General features: G+C 37.9%; 1 protein-coding gene across 2 annotated transcripts in view; it reads left to right on the top strand.

Moving 5' to 3' along the window:
* LOC115215106 (kinesin-like protein KIF9) overlaps positions 1-19,242 on the top strand; it is a 65,755-nt gene that overhangs the window by 34,843 nt on the left and 11,670 nt on the right. The window contains exons 7-13 of one of the 2 annotated variants that reach the window (XM_029784277.2): positions 2,540-2,752; positions 6,125-6,202; positions 11,907-11,975; positions 12,202-12,306; positions 12,818-12,873; positions 16,065-16,143; positions 17,293-17,459. In XM_029784277.2, coding sequence (XP_029640137.1) covers positions 2,540-2,752; positions 6,125-6,202; positions 11,907-11,975; positions 12,202-12,306; positions 12,818-12,873; positions 16,065-16,143; positions 17,293-17,459 — 767 coding nt within the window. The remainder of the gene's footprint in view (positions 1-2,539; positions 2,753-6,124; positions 6,203-11,906; positions 11,976-12,201; positions 12,307-12,817; positions 12,874-16,064; positions 16,144-17,292; positions 17,460-19,242) is intronic. The other variant, XM_036505660.1, reaches the window with a different exon arrangement.

Here is a 19,242-nt window from a genome sequence, read left to right as displayed (position 1 = left end):
CTGCCTGACTCCTATCTTTCAGGAAGTCATGTAACCACACTCCAAGTTTTCCAGCTATGCCGAGGTCACGCAGTTTGTGGCATATCATACCATGATCCACCTTGTCAAAAGCTTTTGTAAAATCTAGGTAGATTACGTCTACATTTGATTTGTTGAGTTACTGCTTCAACACCCAGTCATAATGTTGTAAGAGCTGGGTCAGGCAGCTCCTACCTGGTCGAAGACCATGCTGGGTATCACTCAGCATGTGCTTTTGAAGCAAACTTCTTACCACATCCCACAGGGTGTCTACGGCACATGTGAACATCCTAATCCTCATTTCCTAAAGAAATACCATCTGGTTGATTCATGAATCTCACCTAACAACACATAACAGCTAACTCACAGATGACTATTTTTATTCTCTCTGCCTCTTTTACTGTTTCCCTAACAACCTCTCCTCCTCTCAACTAACAAGATGTCTGTCACCTCTTCCCAATCCCTACTTCTCTATTTGTCATCCTCATTTCATCACCTTACAATCCCAGACTAGCCACATTATCCAGTTCTTTTTATGAAGAAGAATAGGACAATATTCTTTTCTACTCCAGGCACAAGGCCCCAAATTTTTGGGGATGGGGCCAGTCGATTAGATCAATCCCCGTATGCAACTGGTACTTAATTTATCATCCCCGAAAGGATGAAAGGCAAAGTCAACCTCGGCAGAATTTGAACTCAGAATGTAAAGACAGACAAAATACCGCTAAGCATTTCACCCGGCGTGCTAACGTTTCTGCCAGTTCGCTGCCTTGAAAAATAGGACAATATTGACATTCTTCTCTGTCCACATTTTCCTAAAAAACATCAACTTACAAAACTCCAATTTGGACTTCTAACCATATTGGCTTCACCAGTTTGTGGGGTTCACAAAAGGCAAAGACAAAACCCTTCCTCTCCCTAAATTATAAAGAGATGAGACAATGAATAAAAAGGTGCCATGATTATAACATTGCACAAGACATCACGAACTACTGTATAACAAATGAACATGTGCAGTGTCGGCTGAGACGAGATTGGGTCAAAGCATGTCCTGCTGGATCTGTGGGTTATAAGAGAGTTGGATCAACTATCTCATACAACCATTTTGTAAGTCTGAGTCACCAAAATGCCATAGGTTCAAATCACAGTCATGCTATAGTTATTCCCATTGTCGTTTATTCAATTTCTTACTATGCTCTGTACTCAATTACTGCTTTTTTCTCTGGCATAACAATATTGAGTTCTAACACTGGGCTATTAGTATCATTGTGCCTAAGTGAAATGTTAAACCACTTTCTGTTAAAGCTGTATAGTTTTCAGCCAACACTGCTTATGTGTAAATTAAACTAAATTGAATACACATGACAAATATAAACAACAGTTCTGTATAATTGTCCTATATATTTGAGTTTAATTTACACACATGCAGAAAGTTTATAATTATTGTAAATTACATTATAGGGTCAAATTACACACTGCTTACACATCATTAATTCATTGCATTATATGTTTTCTGACTTTAAGACGACCATATCACTATCTTGCACTCATTGTTGAAAACAAAAAAAAAAGGTGGTGAATTGGCAGAATCGTTAGCATGTCGGGCGAAATGCATATCGGTATTTCGTCTGCTGCTACGTTCTGAGTTCAGATTCCGTTGAGGTCGACTTTGCTTTTCATCCTTTTGGGAGTCAATTAAATAAGTACCAGTTACGCACTGGGGTTAATATAATCGACTTAATCCGTTTGTTTGTCTCCTCTGTGTGTAGCCCCTTGTGGTTAGTAAAGAAATAAGATGACCATATCACAAAAATGTACCACAAACTTCTTGTAGGACTGTTCTACAATGGTACCATAGCATTCTAACACAGCTTGGCATGGTTTCTATGGTTTCCAGTCAATGTGGCCATTAAAACCATGTATACAGTATTATACTTGTACTTTGTTATTATTTTATAATGGTGATAATATACAGTAACTAGAAACATTATATTTCTAAATCTCTGAACAAGAGATGTTCAGTAACAGTACCTTAAAGTGAAGATTATTTGCCAACATAATGTGGCAGTACCGGTTGGGACGAATGTTACTGTTGTTTAGCCCAAGGAAACATTGTTTCCAGCTGGCTATATGACACACTATCTGTGTCCTTATATATTTTCGAACAGGGGACTTCAGCAACCCCTGTTCTTTGTACTGGGTGCGGATGCTAAACTCCCCTGTTCGAACATATATAAGGACACAGTGTGTCATACAGCCAGCTGGAGACAATGTTTCCTGGAACTAAACAACAGGTATATTCGTCCCAACCAGGGCTGCCACATTCTGTTGGCAAATAATCTTTACTATAATATACAGCATTAAGTATCAAACCTTTTCATTATAGTTTTAAAGCCTGGTTATTGACATTCTACTTCAGTTTCTATGTTTATTTACTGTATAATTCTTATAATTCTCCAAGTTTCTCTTCTTTTTTTTTTTACCATTTTCCCCTCCTTTCCAATTTCCATTGTGGAACCAGTCAGCTGCTAAGACACAGGCAGAAGCGTTGTACATAAATAAATCACTGTCATTTTTGGAACAAGTCGTCGTAGCAATGGCGGACAAAAAGAGAGATCATATTCCATTCCGTCAGTCAAAACTGACTCACTTTTTGAAGGATTCAATTGGAGGTCACAGTAATACTGTGCTCATTGCAAATGTCTGGGGAGAATTGCAACAAATTGAAGAAACGGTAAGTAATAGATGAATAAATAAATCTCATATCAAGTTGACTGTTTGATGTTTGTCCTAATATTGGTGTATTTAAGTTATCTCTTCCTCCTCACCTTTGATGGTGGTGGTGGTGGTGGTGGTCAGTGGCTCAATTATTGCTAAATCAGGAATAAAATCATATTCAGTTAACCTATCAATGGGCTCTGTTGATGATTGCTTTGGTTGGTTTGATCTCATCATCATCATCATCATCATCAGTTCTTTTACATCCACTTTTCCATTCTGAACATAGGTTCAAGAGTTCTGTTTTAACTGAGCTTCTTTCCATTCATTAATCCTTCATAATTTCTTTTGTGAGATTTGAAATGTTGCCTACTGTAGTTTTAGCATAGTTATTTTACCTTACCCTACTGTTCTAAGACAGCTATTTTAGTCTACCATAAACTTTTAATACATTTATTAAACTATTTTAGTCTACCACACTGTCTTAACACTGTTATTTTAGCTTACTATATTGTATTTACAACTGTTTAGTCTAGCCTGCTGTTTTCTCACAGCTATTTTAGTATGTCTTATGATTTTAATACAATTATTGGACATTTCAGTCTACCATACTATTTTAATTTTGTTATTTTAGTCTACCATACTTAATACCTCTGTTTCAGTCTACCTATTTTTGTTTTTATTATAGCTATTTTAATCTACCATACTGCTTCAATACTACCACTTTATTCAACAATACTGTTTAACATTGCTATTGTAACCTGCTTTATTATTTTAATTCTGCTGTTTTAGTCTACCATACAGTTTTATCACAATTATTTAATTTCCCCTACTTTTCGTTTTACATTACTGTTGAATTGTGACTTGATTAGTCCTCCATAATTTTCAGATTTCTTATCTAATACACATGTTCCTGTTTGGGCTATTTCTGTACACTGTATGACTCCAATTGACTCATTTTATTGTAGCTATTTTCTTTTTTGTCTGTAATTATTTTATTCTACCATGGGACTTTATAAATATTTCATTTCACAGTAGCAGTTTTCATTCTTCTGTCTAGGTTGAATTTTTTTTCTTATTTTATCTTTCTATAGAACTTATCTCTCCATCTTTCCCTTCACCTGTCTCTCTTCCTCTTTATCTCACCCAGTGTTGACATATCAACAGAAAAACACCAATAAACAATGGAACTACCATTTTATTACTCTGTATTAGTATTATAATTATGACCATTATTATGTTACATAGGCTTAGGTGTGGATATGTGGTTAAGAAACTTGCTTAACAACCATGTTGTCTCAGTTTCAGTCCCACTGCATGGAGCCTTGGGCAAGCTTTTTACCACACATTATATAAAATGGGCTTCTTTCAGTTTCCACCAACCAAATTTGCTTCCAAAGCTTTGATTAACTCAGGGCTAAAGTATAAGACACTTGCCCAAGGTGCCATGCTGTGGGACTGAGGTAAGAGGCACATGCTTCCCAACTGCATGGTTCCAGGTTCAGTACCACTGTGTGACATCTTGGGCAAGTGACTTCTATTATAGCCTTGGGTTGACCAAAACTTTGTGCATGGATTTGGTAGATGGAAACTAGAAGAAGCCTGTTGTATGTATGTATATATATAAATCTGAAATCAGTGCTGATGATTCCATCTCACTTGCTGTAGGAAGCTTGTCTCCCTCGTCAGTCATTAGAAAAGTACTCTTACATGGCTAAGAGTTGATTTGACTCTTATTTCCGGCAGTGCTGGTTGCTCACCAGCACTCCCTGTCACTTTAGTGACAACTATACATGTTGCCTTTCTGTTGTAAATTGCAAATAGACACCTTAATAATTTATATATATATATAATATATATATATATATATATATATATATATATATATACCAGAGTAAGCACAAGGTGGTAAAAAATAGTACTCGAATACCAGAGATAGAATAACATGCTTTATTAAAAAGCAGCAAAAATATCACAAAAATTGAAATCCTGCTGAGGTCAACTTTGCCTTTCAGCCTTTTGAGGTCAATAAAATATAGTATCATTTCTTGTCTCTTCCCTCACGATTCAAACCTTGTATCTGTACTAGAAGGAAAGAATTATTATTATTAATTGGCTGGATCATTAGAACTTTCTTTCTGTCCCTTTACATTCCAACTGCAAATTTTGCCATGATTGTCTCTGCCTTTTATCCTTTTAGGGTTGATAAAATAAAGTACCAGTCAATTATTGGGGTTGATGTTATCAACTTTCTCTCTCCCCTTTAAATTACTAGCCCTCTGCCTAAATCAGAAAGCATTATTTTTTTAATATTAAAAGGTGATGAACTGACAGAAGTGTTACAACATTAGGTAAAAATACCTTGTGTTATTTGTTCCAGCTCTTTATACATCCTGAGTTCGAATGCTTTTGAGGTTAATTTTGCCATTCATTTTCTGAATGTCAAAAAAATAGTGCCAGTCAGATAGTGGGACCATTGGTATCAACTTCCCTCAAAACTACTGGCTTTGAGTCTAAATTAGAAACAGTTCATCGTCGTCATCATCATCATCTTCATCACCATCATTTAATTGGACAATCAGAATGCAATCAGAACATTTAATGTCCATGCTGGCATGGATTGGATGGTTTGACCAGAACTGGCAAGCTGGGGAGCTGCACCAGACTCCAGTCTGATTTGGCAGGGTTTCTATGGTTGAATGCCCTTCCTAATGCCAACCACTTTACAGTGTGTGCTGGGTGCTTTTAAATGGCATTGCACAGGTGCTTTTACGTGGCATTGCCATGAGTGCTATACACTACCAGAGAGAGTGGTCTTAACACTTCTGCTGTGGAGTACATTTCTTCTTGAGTACAGCAAGGCACCAGGCATTTTTCATTATATTAATTATTTTCTTTAATATTAACCCTTTTGTTTCTGCGTTTATTTTGAGATGCTCTGTGTGTCTTTCAGTTAATCTTAAATATAACAAAGAATTTAGTAAAATAACTTAGTTATCACTAAGCTAGTGTTAGGAACATAAATTGTGACTAAGGTTTGGTGGCAGATTTTAGTTCAAAACTAATGAAAACAAGACATTTGTGCTAGAGAGCCAGAGCTGATTTCAGCTGTGTTGGTAACAAAAGGGTTAATTTCTGTTATGAGGTGATGAGCTGGCTGAATTGTCAGCATACTGGGCAAAATGCTTGATGGCATTACATCTCTTTATGTTTTGAGTTCAAATTCCGCTGATGTTGCCTTTACCTTTTATCCTTTTGGAGTCAATAAAATAAGTACCAATTGAACACTGGAGTTGATATAATCAACTTACCCGCTCCCCCGAAATTGCTGGCCTTGTGCCAAAATTTCAAACCAGTCTTAATTTCTGTTACAATATCTCCCTGACAGATATCGACCCTTCGGTTTGCCACTCGAATGATGTGTGTGCCAATGGTTCCTACTGTGAATAGATATGATGACCATAAGGTAGGTTTACCTTTTTAAACATATATACATGTATTATTACTTCAAAATCTTTTATGAGTACCATTTTGATGCTTGCGTATTTGGTACCATTTGGGTACATATTGATTGTATTACATTACACAGGCTTCCTCACTGCTTTCTTCTTTTATAGCAAGAATTCATTGAAGGAAGCTAACTTATACCTCAGTCTTGGTTAGGATTGTGCAAGGCTTATTATAACATATTTTGAACGAGCTTATTTTTCCCATATTTTAAACTTACTTTCAGTTCTTGGACAATCAAAATACAATCAGAATGTGCTTTTCTCCATACAAAAAATTCCTATGCTTTTTCTGATTTATACTTGCTTGAGGAAGTTTCAAGGATTAAAAGAAACATAGAGATAAAGGTAGAACCTCAACAGACACCTAACTTAGCTTTTTCCTAAATTCACTTCAAATAATAATTTACTTTTAACGTCTTCATATTTGGTTCAAATAGCCACATCTTCCCTGCTTATTTCTCACCAAAGTACAGCAGATAGGATTCAAGCTGCACTTTATTCACTCTAGCTTTCTTTTCCACCAATTTCATTATGACTTTTTTTCTCACCTACTTCATAACTCAATGCAGTAGTTTTAGAAATCTGTAATTTACCTTTTCTAGAGCTTTCCATTTACTTTTATTGTGGGTGGTGATAAAGCTGTTATGTTATGCACTCACAATTTGATTAAGTACGCAAGTGGCAAGTGTGACACCAGTTGGTTATAGAATCAAGATTATGGCCACGGAATATAAAAGTAAATAAACTGATTTAACTTTAGTTAAATGAGTAGAAGTTTTTTTTTATACTTGAAACATTAGAAATGCTAAAATAATCTCAAATAGGAATTGAAATTGTTATGTGTAGTTTGGGTTCTAATGGGATGGACAACCAAATGAAGACCATTGTTATTGTTACGTGTTTATTTGCTTTACATGATACACGGACTTGACATTCAGCGTAGTGTTACATTATATACTTTACACACAGTTGTACTGTTCACTAACAAAATAGTGCCAAGAGTGGGGATGTAGTTTGGCATATGCAAACACATAGATATGAATGTGTAACATCCCTTCTTCTTGAAAAAAAAATAAAGGGGTCTTTTGGCAGTGAAGACAACAAGAGTAGTCTCCCTTGCTCTATGGATTGTCAGCCTGAGGTGGCAATCCTACAGCAGAAGTCGTGAGATTATTCTGCCTCTGCTTTGTAGTCTAGCTGAATTAGATACTTCTCTTTTCATTTTCTTTTTTTTTTTTCTTTAACGGTATCGAACCGGTGGCAGAATGTTCTTTCTCCATCTGGTGGATCTTATGCTTCACACCGGTGTCTGAGGTGTGTTGTTGGGCTGCTGATAGGTGGTTGGTGCACGTTGGGGTGATGATTCTGTGGGTGTTGTCACTAATGCAGCAGGTGTTGTACACGTTGTCCAAAACAGCTCTGGTGTTGGGCGGATGTGGGCCCTGTTGCGTCTCAGCTGCCTACCAGATTCCGTTTCTATTATATATGATCTTGGAGTTTCAGCTCTACTGACAACCTTTGCTGGGATCCATGTTTTAGTTATGGGATCTTGAGTATGCACATGTTGTCCTCCAAGTATCTCAGGTAAATATTGTGCATGTTTGTTGTAATACCTCTGTGATTGTTCTTGAGTGGCTGCTAGCTTTGCCCTTGTCTCTTCCTGGTCAATAGGAGGTTGGATCTTAGTTGGCAGGGTAGTTTTATACTTCCTGCCATTCAGCAATTCTGCTGGGGATTTCATATCAGCTCTCAGTGGTGTCGCTCGTAGGGACAGAAGTGCCAGGTGTGGGTCTTCCTTAGTCTCTCGGCATTTGACTAGTGTTCTCTTCACTGTCTGCACCTGTCTTTCTATAAACCCATGGCCTTTGGGATAGTGTGGAGATGAAATTGTAATATTGAACCCATACTCATCGGCTAGCTTTTTGAATTCTTGTGATGTGAACTGGGTTCCATTGTCACATATGATCTGCTCTGGTATTCCTTGCTCTGCTAGGAGTCCTCGAGCCACTGTAGTGATTGTTTTGGCCGTCAGGTCTTTCACTTTTCTCACAAATTGAAATTTGGAGTAGTAGCAGGCCATTATTAAATACCATTCTTGGCCCTCTGTGAATAGATCTACTTCAATAGTTTGCCATGGCCTTCTTGGGATGTCACTAGATATCATTTCCTCCTTTTGCTGTGAGGTTCTGTACTTTTGGCAGATGCGGCATGTAGAAACTGTCTTTTCTATGTCTTTGTACATGCCTACCCAATATACTGCTGACTTGGCTCGGAGCTTGCATTTTTCCATTCCTAGATGCCCTTGGTGGATCTTGTCAAGAATCTCCCTTTGCATTGACTTGGGTATAATGATTCGGGATCCAGCCATCAGGATTCCATTCTCCACTGATATATCATCATGGATGGCCCAATATTCACGAATCAGGGGTTGCACCTGATGTCTCTTTTCTGGCCACCCCTGAATCACCATCTGAGTAAGGAGCTGAAGTTCTTCATCTTTGCTGGTCTCCTCTTTGATTTCCGCAAGCTTTGTGGTTGTCACATTTACAATGTGGTGGACCTTTCTGCTTAGTCCTTCCATCTCCTGTTTGTTTGTGATTGGTGGTCGGTCTTTGATAGGCATATCACTGTCAATCCTGCTTGGAGCTGCTTTCACTTCAGCATTGACCGACACAATATTTAACTTCCTGCAGGTATCGAGTCCAAGAATTGCTGGGCCTTCTGTTCTTGTGACATAAAATGTACACTCGATTGTTTTCCCTTTGTGTGTCCCCCTAATCGTTGTTTTCCCCAGTTGTGGAATCCTGGTACCTCCGTACGCAGTGAGGACCACATCACTTGGTGTGAGGATTCCTTTCCTGACCCTATCCTCTTCTGTCATATTTTCTGGGAACATCTTCTTGTATAAGCTGACAGGCAAGATATCACTCTGGGCCCCAGTGTCTATCTTCAGCCTTAAGTCTATGTTTGTTCTTTTCCTTCCGGCCTTCTTTTGAATTCTTATTGTCGTGTATGCCTCATCTTCTTTCTTCCGGTTGTCCTTTCCCATCTCATGCACATTTATTATGCCGATTGCCAAGAATTCCTCCTCTGAGGTGTTTTGTTCCTGTTGTTGTGCATGTATCTCTCTTCTTCTATTTCTGCTCCTCTTTGAAAATTGGGGCTTGTATCTCTGGGATTTTTTTACCCTACACATTTTTTTCCAGTGGTTAAGTTTTCCACATCCTTTGCAGTGTGCACCGAATGCAGGACATTTTTTTTGGTTATTAAATTCATGCTCCGTACCACAGTACTGGCATGTTCTTTGTTTGTGGGTATGTGTCCTGTGCCTAGATACAGTATCTACACTGCTACCAAGTGAGCTTGTTTGTAAGCTAAGTGAGGCCATCTGTTTGGTAGTGGCTTCGAATGCTCTTGCAGTGTCTACTGCTTCTACCAACTGGAGAGTGTCCTTACCTATTAGTGATTTTTGTACTTCTTTGTGGGCACACCTCCATATTAATTGGTCTACAATTCTCTCCTCCCTGTCTTTGAATTTGCATTTCTCTGCAACATTTTTCAGTCTTGACAGGAAATTGTCAATTGTTTCTTGTGGGGCTTATTTCAGGCCCTGGAATTCGTATCTGTGAATTCTATGGTTCGACCTGGGCTCTAGGTGCCTTTCAAATTTCTCAAGAAGTGTGTCTGGGTTATTGCAGTCGGATTCTGACATATCCCAGCTATTGTATAGGTCTATTCCTTTATTACCTGACCACAAAAGGATATAGCTTACCTTCTCATCATCAGTTGTGCCTTTCAGGAAACTTTTGAAAGCTAGTTGAGTTTTCTGTTTAAACTTTTTAAATGCTTCCAAAATATCATCGGAGTCCCAATCCATAATCGGATGTAGATTCATCTGTACGGCGACGGGGGTCGCCATCTTGGATCGTCATGTATGTTGTCCAAAGACGAAGCCATGTTTTGTTTGTTAATTTCTTGGTTCGTTGCGTTTCTGATTTGTTGTAAAGGCACAGTTTCCGTTTAATTATTTACCGCTGCCACCATGTTATGTGTAGTTTGGGTTCTAATGGGATGGACAACCAAATGAAGACCATTGTTTTTGTTACGTGTTTATTTGCTTTACATGATACACGGACTCGACATTCAGCGTAGTGTTACATTATATACTTTACACACAGTTGTACTGTTCACTAACAAAATAGTGCCAAGAGTGGGGATGTAGTTTGGCATACGCAAACACATAGATATGAATGTGTAACAGAAATAATTATTGACTACCATTATCTTTTCATCTGCAAGTGTGGGAGATATGTCTAGACATTTCATCTCACTCTACCTGCCAAAGTATAATTGATAAGATCACTAAGTAAATATGGAGAGAAAGAGAGAGAGAGAGATTGAGAGAATTTAATAAATGATTTTTAGGTTGTTTGAGAAATGATAGTAAGGTGGGAGAAATTTTTTTTAATGCATAGAAATTGAAAAGAAATCTTTGTTCAGTTTGTTAGAACCTATCCGATTGTTATTAAGCTGTATCCCATCTTAGTCATCATATATGTGTACCAGACCATCTGAATCTTCACTAATTTATATATCATTGTGCTTGATCAGAAGCTGAGGATTAATTCAATTCACACTAAGGCATATCATTGCGAGCATGGATAAGGCTATTATAAAACAAAATGCATGATTTTTAAAAAAAAATAAACGCATAAGGTGGTGGGGAAATTATATATATTCAATGGTGATTCAGTCTTGCAATTTCCAATTACAAATGGACAGTTGAATGAAAGAATTTCCATGGTTGTTGGTTAAGTCCTGATCTAGTTCAATCTCCCTTTTCCTAATCAAGCCCCTGGAGAAAATTATGACCTCCTCTTCCCTTTTCTTTTTACTGAGTGCCAAACCAGGAATGCAGAATCTTTTTTCCTCCCTGAAACCCCATCTTGTACCAACAAAAACATAAACAAAACAAGATTGCATATTGTCTTAGATACTTTATGTGAAAGAAAAAGATGGAATGGTCACAGCTGAAATGTCATTAATCAAAGGTCTTCTTGATCAAGGTTGACCTGGTGCTAAACAACAACAACAAACCATATTTTATTTCCAGACCAAACTGAAGCGTGGTATACTTACAGTAGGCAGGACTACATACAACTGACGGGACTCCACACTATAAGCAGGACTCTGTGGATTAGCTTCTAAGGTTTGTAAAATAAGCAGTAGCAATATAATGTAAAATGGTACGAGAAAAAAAATCAATGCTTCTTGGTTATTCTTATCCCACAGTCTTCAAGTAACAAAGAAAAAATGCCTACAGTCACAGTGCCATCTGAGTTTCACAAATGAAGAACAAAAGAGACAATAACCAATGAATGAGCACAAAGCATTGCCATGTGGCTCAGGAATTGACTTCAAAACATGTTTCTATTGTGTGGCACTTAGGTCTCCCTTCTATAAACCTTGGATTGACAAAAGCCTCATGAGTGAAACATGTTGGATGGAAACTGAAACTGGTGTGGAAGCCAGTGAGAGGGACTATATTTCTCCACCACCTGCTCTTTGGGTGCTTTTAGCAGTGTACAGTCTAATGCAAGTATTTGGGTTGAGTTTCAAATGACTGTTGTTCTGCTTTACATTTTGGTTTTTCCCTTTTAGATTTTGGTAAAGAAAATGAAACAAGAAATTTCTCAGTTGAAGGTAGAATTGGCTATGCACGACACACTTGTAAGTTTTACAAATCTTTCATCGTTGCCATTTTGTCATTTCCTCACATCATCACCACTACCATCAGATTTACCTTTAGATTTTTTTTATTCTTACAAAACAAATACATAAATACAAAAACTTATGATCAATATCTTAATAATACATTCATATAATTAGTATGAACATTTTTTTAATCTTTATGTAAAATTGATCTTCACCTTATTGTTTATTTATTTATCTATAGGCAAACAGAACTCAGATCAATTATGAACCATTAACATATCAACAAAAACTTGATTTGAAAAGACAACTTGAAAGATTCCTTCAAGGTTCCCTGGATGAATTAGAGGTAAAGAACCTTAATTCCTTAACTAAAGATTAGAAAAGTTGGTAATTGTGATGATTATGTATTTCCCAAGATCTTTGATAATGGTTCCAAATTTTAGCACAGGGCCAGCAATTTTGGGGAAGCAGGTAAGTCGATTATATCAACCCCCGTGCTCAACTGGTACTTATTTTATTGACCCTGAAAAGATGAAAGGCAAAGTTGACCTCAGTGGAATTTGAACTTATATCATAAAGACCGATGAAATGTCATTATAATGATTCTGCCAGCACCACACCACCTTAAGATCTTTAACAATAACTATGACAAATAGAGATACACTGAGTGTTCACTCCATTTTTATCTGTTAAATGGAGAAAAAAAAAAAACTAGTATTAACCAAAAGGGATACAAAACACTAGCAGATATTTTGAACTTGTGATGCATAAGGTCATTTCTCTAGAATGAAGCAAATAAATTTCATTCCCATTCTCATATTTTTCTCTAATTAAACAATTTCGTTTGTTTGTTTCAGATAATTAATGTTTGTCAGATTCAAACTTTATTTGATCTGTTTCGAGAAATGTACAAGTAAGTTCTTCAAATGATCATCTTTCTGTGTTTTGTTTAGTCCTCAGTCGTCTGGAAATAATCATGTTGTTGTTGTTGTCGTTCTTGCTGTTGTCGGTGGTGGTGGTAGTGATGGGGTTATTGCTGCTGCTAATGCTGTTCTTGTTGTCGTTGTTGTGGTCATTGTTGCTGTTATTGCTGTTGCTCTTGTTTTGTTGGTGTGTAGTTCTAGGCCAGTTCTAATTGAACAGATTTCTGATGTGTATGCAGTGGGTTAAATAACCAAGTGCCATTCATGGATCTATTCTGTCTACACCCATACATTCACCTGTTGTTATTATTTAGTCCCCACTCTCAGTAAATCCTAATGAATGAATACAATGCATATATATATATATATATATATATATCTATATATATATATATATATGTATCTATATATATATATATGTATCTATATATATATATATGTATCTATATATATATATATGTATCTATATATATATATGTATATATATATATATATGTATCCATACAAAGCACCAAGTGCATAGAGAATATATTCTCTTACGCCTAAAACCTGCAGAGGACCCACGAACTACAACACACATACCTAGTGCATGTGTGTTCAAATTTGTTTATTAAAAACCTCACACTGCTTCTAATGCTTATTGAATATATACATACATATGTGTGTGTGTGTATTTAGGCTATCATTGGTTTCGTGTTAAGAAAGTTATCATAATATCTTAACAATTGTTAAGATATTGAGATAATTTTCTGAACATGAAACCAATGGTAACCTTAATACACAAATAAAGAAATTTTATTCACCTATGTGATGTTGATCACTCATTCCCATTGTTCGAAATTTATGTGTGTATATATATATATATATATATATAATATATATATATATATATATATATGTATCTATATATATATATATATGTATCCATACAAAGCACCAAGTGCATAGAGAATATATTCTCTTACGCCTAAAACCTGCAGAGGACCCACGAACTACAACACACATACCTAGTGCATGTGTGTTCAAATTTGTTTATTAAAAACCTCACACTGCTTCTAATGCTTATTGAATATATACATACATATGTGTGTGTGTGTATTTAGGCTATCATTGGTTTCGTGTTAAGAAAGTTATCATAATATCTTAACAATTGTTAAGATATTGAGATAATTTTCTGAACATGAAACCAATGGTAACCTTAATACACAAATAAAGAAATTTTATTCACCTATGTGATGTTGATCACTCATTCCCATTGTTCGAAATTTATGTGTGTATATATATATATATATATATATATATATATATCTATCTCCTTGTGATACTTGTGAAGGCCTGTTGAGGCAAGTGAAAATCAAAATCAAAATCAAATCAAAACAAATCAAAATAGATGAACATCAATGGAATTTGTATCTTTGTGGTACCAGTGCCGGTGGCACACAAGAGAAAACCATCCGAAAGTGGCCGTAGCCAGTACCTCATCGACTGGCCTCCGTGCTGTGGGCACATGACAACACCATCCGATCGTGGCCGTTCGCCAGCCTCATCTAGCACCTGTGTCGGTGGCACATAAAAACACCATCCGAAGACCCGGCAAGACTAGTCAGGCCATAACCCATGGCCCCTACCTGGGACGTAGTCAGTCCACCTGTGCATGCCTTCCTTCTTGTGACACTTGTGAAGACCTGTTGAGGCAAGTGAAAATCAAAACAAATCAAAATAGATGAACATCAATGGAATCTGTATCTTTGTGGTACCAGTGCCGGTGGCACACACTTTGTGGTACCAGTGCCGGTGGCACACACTTTGTGGTACCAGTGCCGGTGGCACACACTTTGTGGTACCAGTGCCGGTGGCACACAAGAGAACCATCCGAACATGGCCGTAGCCAGTTCCGCATCGACCGGCCTCCGTGCTGTGGGCACGTAACAAACACCATCCGATCATGGCCGTTCGCCAGCCTCATCTGGCACCTGTGTCGGTGGCACATAAAAACACCTTCCGAAGACCCGGCAAGACTAGTCGGTCCACCTGTGCATACCTTCCTTCTTGTGACACTTGTGAAGACCGGTTGAGGCAAGTGAAAATCAAATCAAATCAAAATAGACAAAATAGATGAACATCAATGGAATTTGTATCTTGTGGTACCAGTGCCTGTGGCACACAAGAAATCCATCAGTGCTGTAGTCAGTGCGGTGGGCACATGACAAACACCATCCGATCGTGGCCATTCGCCAGCCTCATCTAGCACCTGTGTCGGTGGCACATAAAAACACCATCCGAAGACCCGGCAAGACTAGTCAGGCCATAACCCATGGCCCCTACCTGGGACGTAGTCAGTCCACCTGTGCATACATTCCTTCTTGTGACACTTGTGAAGACCTGCTGAGGCAAGTGAAAATCAAAACAAATCAAAATAGATGAACATCAATGGAATTTGTATCTTTGTGGTACCAGTGCCGGTGGCACGGGGCACATAAGAAAACCATCCGAACGTGGCCGTAGCCAGTACCGCATCGACTGGCCTCCGTGCTGTGGGCACGTAACAAGCACCATCCGATCGTGGCCGTTTGCCAGCCTCATCTGGCACCTGTGTCGGTGGCACATAAAAACACCATCCGAGCGTGGCCGTCTGCCAGCCTCGTCTGGCACCTGTGTCAGTGGCACATAAAAACACCATCCGAGCGTGGCCGTCTGCCAGCCTCGTCTGGCACCTGTGTCGGTGGCACATAAAAACACCATCCGAGCGTGGCCGTCTGCCAGCCTCGTCTGGCACCTGTATCGGTGGCACATAAAAACACCATCCGAGCGTGGCCGTTTGCCAGCCTCGTCTGGCACCTGTGTCGGTGGCACATAAAATCACCCACTACACTCTCGGAGTGGTTGGCGTTAGGAAGGGCATCCAGCTGTAGAAACACTGCCAGATCTGACTGGACTGGTGCAGCTTTCGGGCTCCCCAGACCCCAGTTGAACTGTCCAACCCATGCTAGCATGGAAAGCGGACGTTAAATGATGATGATGATGATGATATATATATATATACGTTTATAAATATGTATGTAGAGTATGTGTGTGTGTCTTTGTGTATATAAAACAGAAGAAAAAGTACATGTGTATACACACAGATCTACTTTTTAAGACATGCAGACATATTCATTCTCCTATTTGCTTTCCATTTTAGCAACCTAGAGAAGAATATTGAAGAAAACCTAAAACAACGCTACAAAACGTTAGAAAGCGCAGAAACTGCTGCACCAGAAGTAAGATTTGGTCTTTTGTTTAGAAGAAATGGTTTTGGTGGTCAGTCTGCTGTGACTACAAGTTTGTTGTGGCAGGCATTAGGTCTGGGATGTTTTTATGGGAAGTTTGTTTTGTGAATAGTTCCTTGTTTACATTTGCTCTCCATGAAAGTTACTCACTACAAGGGTTCTGTCGTCTCTTTTAATGTCACTTTGCACCTTCGAAGAGATGTGAAATACTAGATCCCTTACTTGAATATCTGGTAAGGGTTAGTGACAGGAAGAGCATAAGACTGTAAGACAATGCTTCAATAATATATTCATATAACCAATGCTTGCATCAAAAAATGGACCTAAAATGAACAAGCACATGAAATACATACATTCAGACATAGACATACATATATGTCCATGGCTATTGGTAATGATATTCAATAGCTCAGTTTATATATCTATGTTTCACTGTTTCCACTCAGCATCAATTGCAACTTCTGTATGCTTTGTCCATGACAGAAGCACATCCAATATCACCCTTAACTTCAATTCTGTGATCACCAGTGAACTTGAGCAAAGAAGGAATAACAATCACAACAGCTGAGATGGTGCTTGTTATGTATCTCAGTTGATTTAACCCTTTAGCATTCATTTTAACTTGCTCATAAGTAATGCTTATTTATTCACATTGTTTTCAATTAAATCATGTTTTAACTCATAGCATTGAGATTTTGATGATTCGATTGTTATTTTTATAATGACATTGTAGGATAGGTGTGAGAGGCCAGACCTGTCTGGTTTGGACATAAGACATGTAGAATATTTGGGTCACATAGGACCAGTTTAAGAGGTTACACTATTATTTGCTCTCTCTCTCTCTCTCTCTCCCTCCCTCTCTTTTTCTCTTTCTCTCTCTGTCTCTCTCTCTCTGTCTGTCTCTCTATCTCATTTACAGTCTGTCTCTAAACCTTATTTACTAACATATTCTATCACTCATTGTCTTACTGATTCTCACCCTTGAACCTTTCTAAATTTCTTACTCCATCTTCACCTCTTTATTCCTACTCTCTCTCAATTCCTTTGTGTTTGCCTATCTCTTCCCCTCTCTCACTATCTTTCTCTTTCTCTCTCTCTCTCTATCTATGTGTCTCTATCTCACCTTACCATTTCTTCCAGACCACTACTATTTTACCAGATAACTTCCCCTTGGTTGGGGAAATCGATAGCCAAGGCTTCAGTGTTGGGACCAGTGTCCGGTCAGCCAAAACTGACCAATCACCTGTTGTACAACTGAAGAAGAGTGCCAAAGAGAAGGAGAAGAGGAAATCAAGAGAAGTTAACAGGTTAATGGAAACTGGTTTTTATCTTCTGAGAGTTTGCTTTTGTGATTCTTTCATCCAAAATAAGATAGCATGTCAACATGTCTCCCCACATGGCTGTGTGGTAAGAAGCTTGCTTCCCAGCCACATGGTTCCTGGTTCAGTCCCACTGTGTGGCACCTTGGGCAAGTGTCTTCTACTTTAGCTTTGTGAGTGGATTTGGTAGATGGAAACTGAAAGAAGCCCATCATATATGTGTTTGTTTGTTTGTTCCTCACCACTGCTTGGCAACCAGTATTGGTGTGTTTATGCCCCTGTAACTTAGCAGTTCAACAAAAGAACCTGATAGAATCAGTACCAAACCTAAAAAAAAAAAGATAAGTCCTGGGGGGTGATTCATTTGACTAGAAATTTTTCAAGGTCATGCTCCAGCATGGCCACTGTCTAATAACTGAAACAAGTAAACAATTCTTTTGTAACGATTATTGTTTATCTTCAAGTCAGTTCTGATTGAGCAGAGTTATGACCAAAGACATTCAAAGCCACAATCATCCCAGCTTTTTGTATTCTCAGAACTACATTGTATAATGTGTCTTTCCTTTTTAAGAAGATAAGTTATAATTTGAAGGAAATCTTGCTGCTATTTCTAACAGTTCAAGTGAATATTATAATAATAATAATGAAATTATTGTATACAGTGCTCAGGTGCACCACAACTTGTCAGAAAGTGCGTATAAAGCATATGCAGTAATGTACAAATGTCTGGGAAGTGAACAGTATATGAGTCAGATACATGCTTGCGTGTGTATGGAGGGGCGAAAATCAGGTGTAGTGTTGGCAAATCTCAGGAAGCATGGAAGTTTTGAAGGATGCAGTGCTCCGACAACTAACAACTGATGCCGGCAGTTTGTTCCATACTTCAGCAACTCTTAGCGTGAAAAAATGTTTCCGAAAGTCATGGAAGGAGCTGTGCTGCTTTCTGAGGCTACTTCTTTGGTGTATCTTTATGATTTGCCCATTAAATGTTTAGTATAATTTTTCAATGTGGAAAAGCTTCTTTTTTTCTCTCTGGTTATATTTATCAACCTCTTTCAATGATAATTCAACAATATTTTCTTTCAGTCGATTCTGTTAAATGCTAAGTGCACAAAGAGAATCATACTTATAATAATTTTTCAATGATGGGCACCAGGCCTGAAATTGTGGGAGAGGAGGTGAGTTAAGTACATTGACCCTAGTACTTAACTGGTACTTAATTTATCAACCTTTAAAGGATGAAATGCAAAGTCAACCTTGGCTAAATTTGAACTCATAATAATAATAAGTCATTCTATCAAAGGCACAAAGCTTGAAATTTTGTGGAAGGGGACTAGTCAACCACATCAACCCCAGTACTCACCTGGTACTTATTTTATCAACCCCAAAAGGGATGAAAGGCAAAATTGACCTCAGTGGAATTTGAACTTAGAATATAAAGATGGACAAAATGCCACTTAGCACTTGGCACAACACCTGAAATGAATAAAGGGATAAAGACTGAAAGAGACTGGAATTAAAATTGACATTGTCGACCTACAGGAAAGTATCAACTGCAAGAATCCTAAGAAAGATTCTTGAGACTTCACCGAACCTCAAGATAAAACCACAAGATAAAATTCCTGCTAATTAAATTAGCATATATTATCTTAATAATAATAATTTCTAATTTTGGCTCAAGACCAGCAATTTGAAGAAATGTGGCAAGTTAATTGCATTGACCTTTGTATTTGGCTGGTATTTCATTTTATTGACCCAAAAAGGATAAAAG

The sequence above is a fragment of the Octopus sinensis genome, linkage group LG8, assembly GCF_006345805.1.
Source record: "Octopus sinensis linkage group LG8, ASM634580v1, whole genome shotgun sequence".
Lineage (NCBI taxonomy): Eukaryota > Metazoa > Mollusca > Cephalopoda > Octopoda > Octopodidae > Octopus > Octopus sinensis.
Note: the sequence above shows the minus strand (reverse complement) of the source record. Positions and strands in the feature narration are given on the sequence as shown.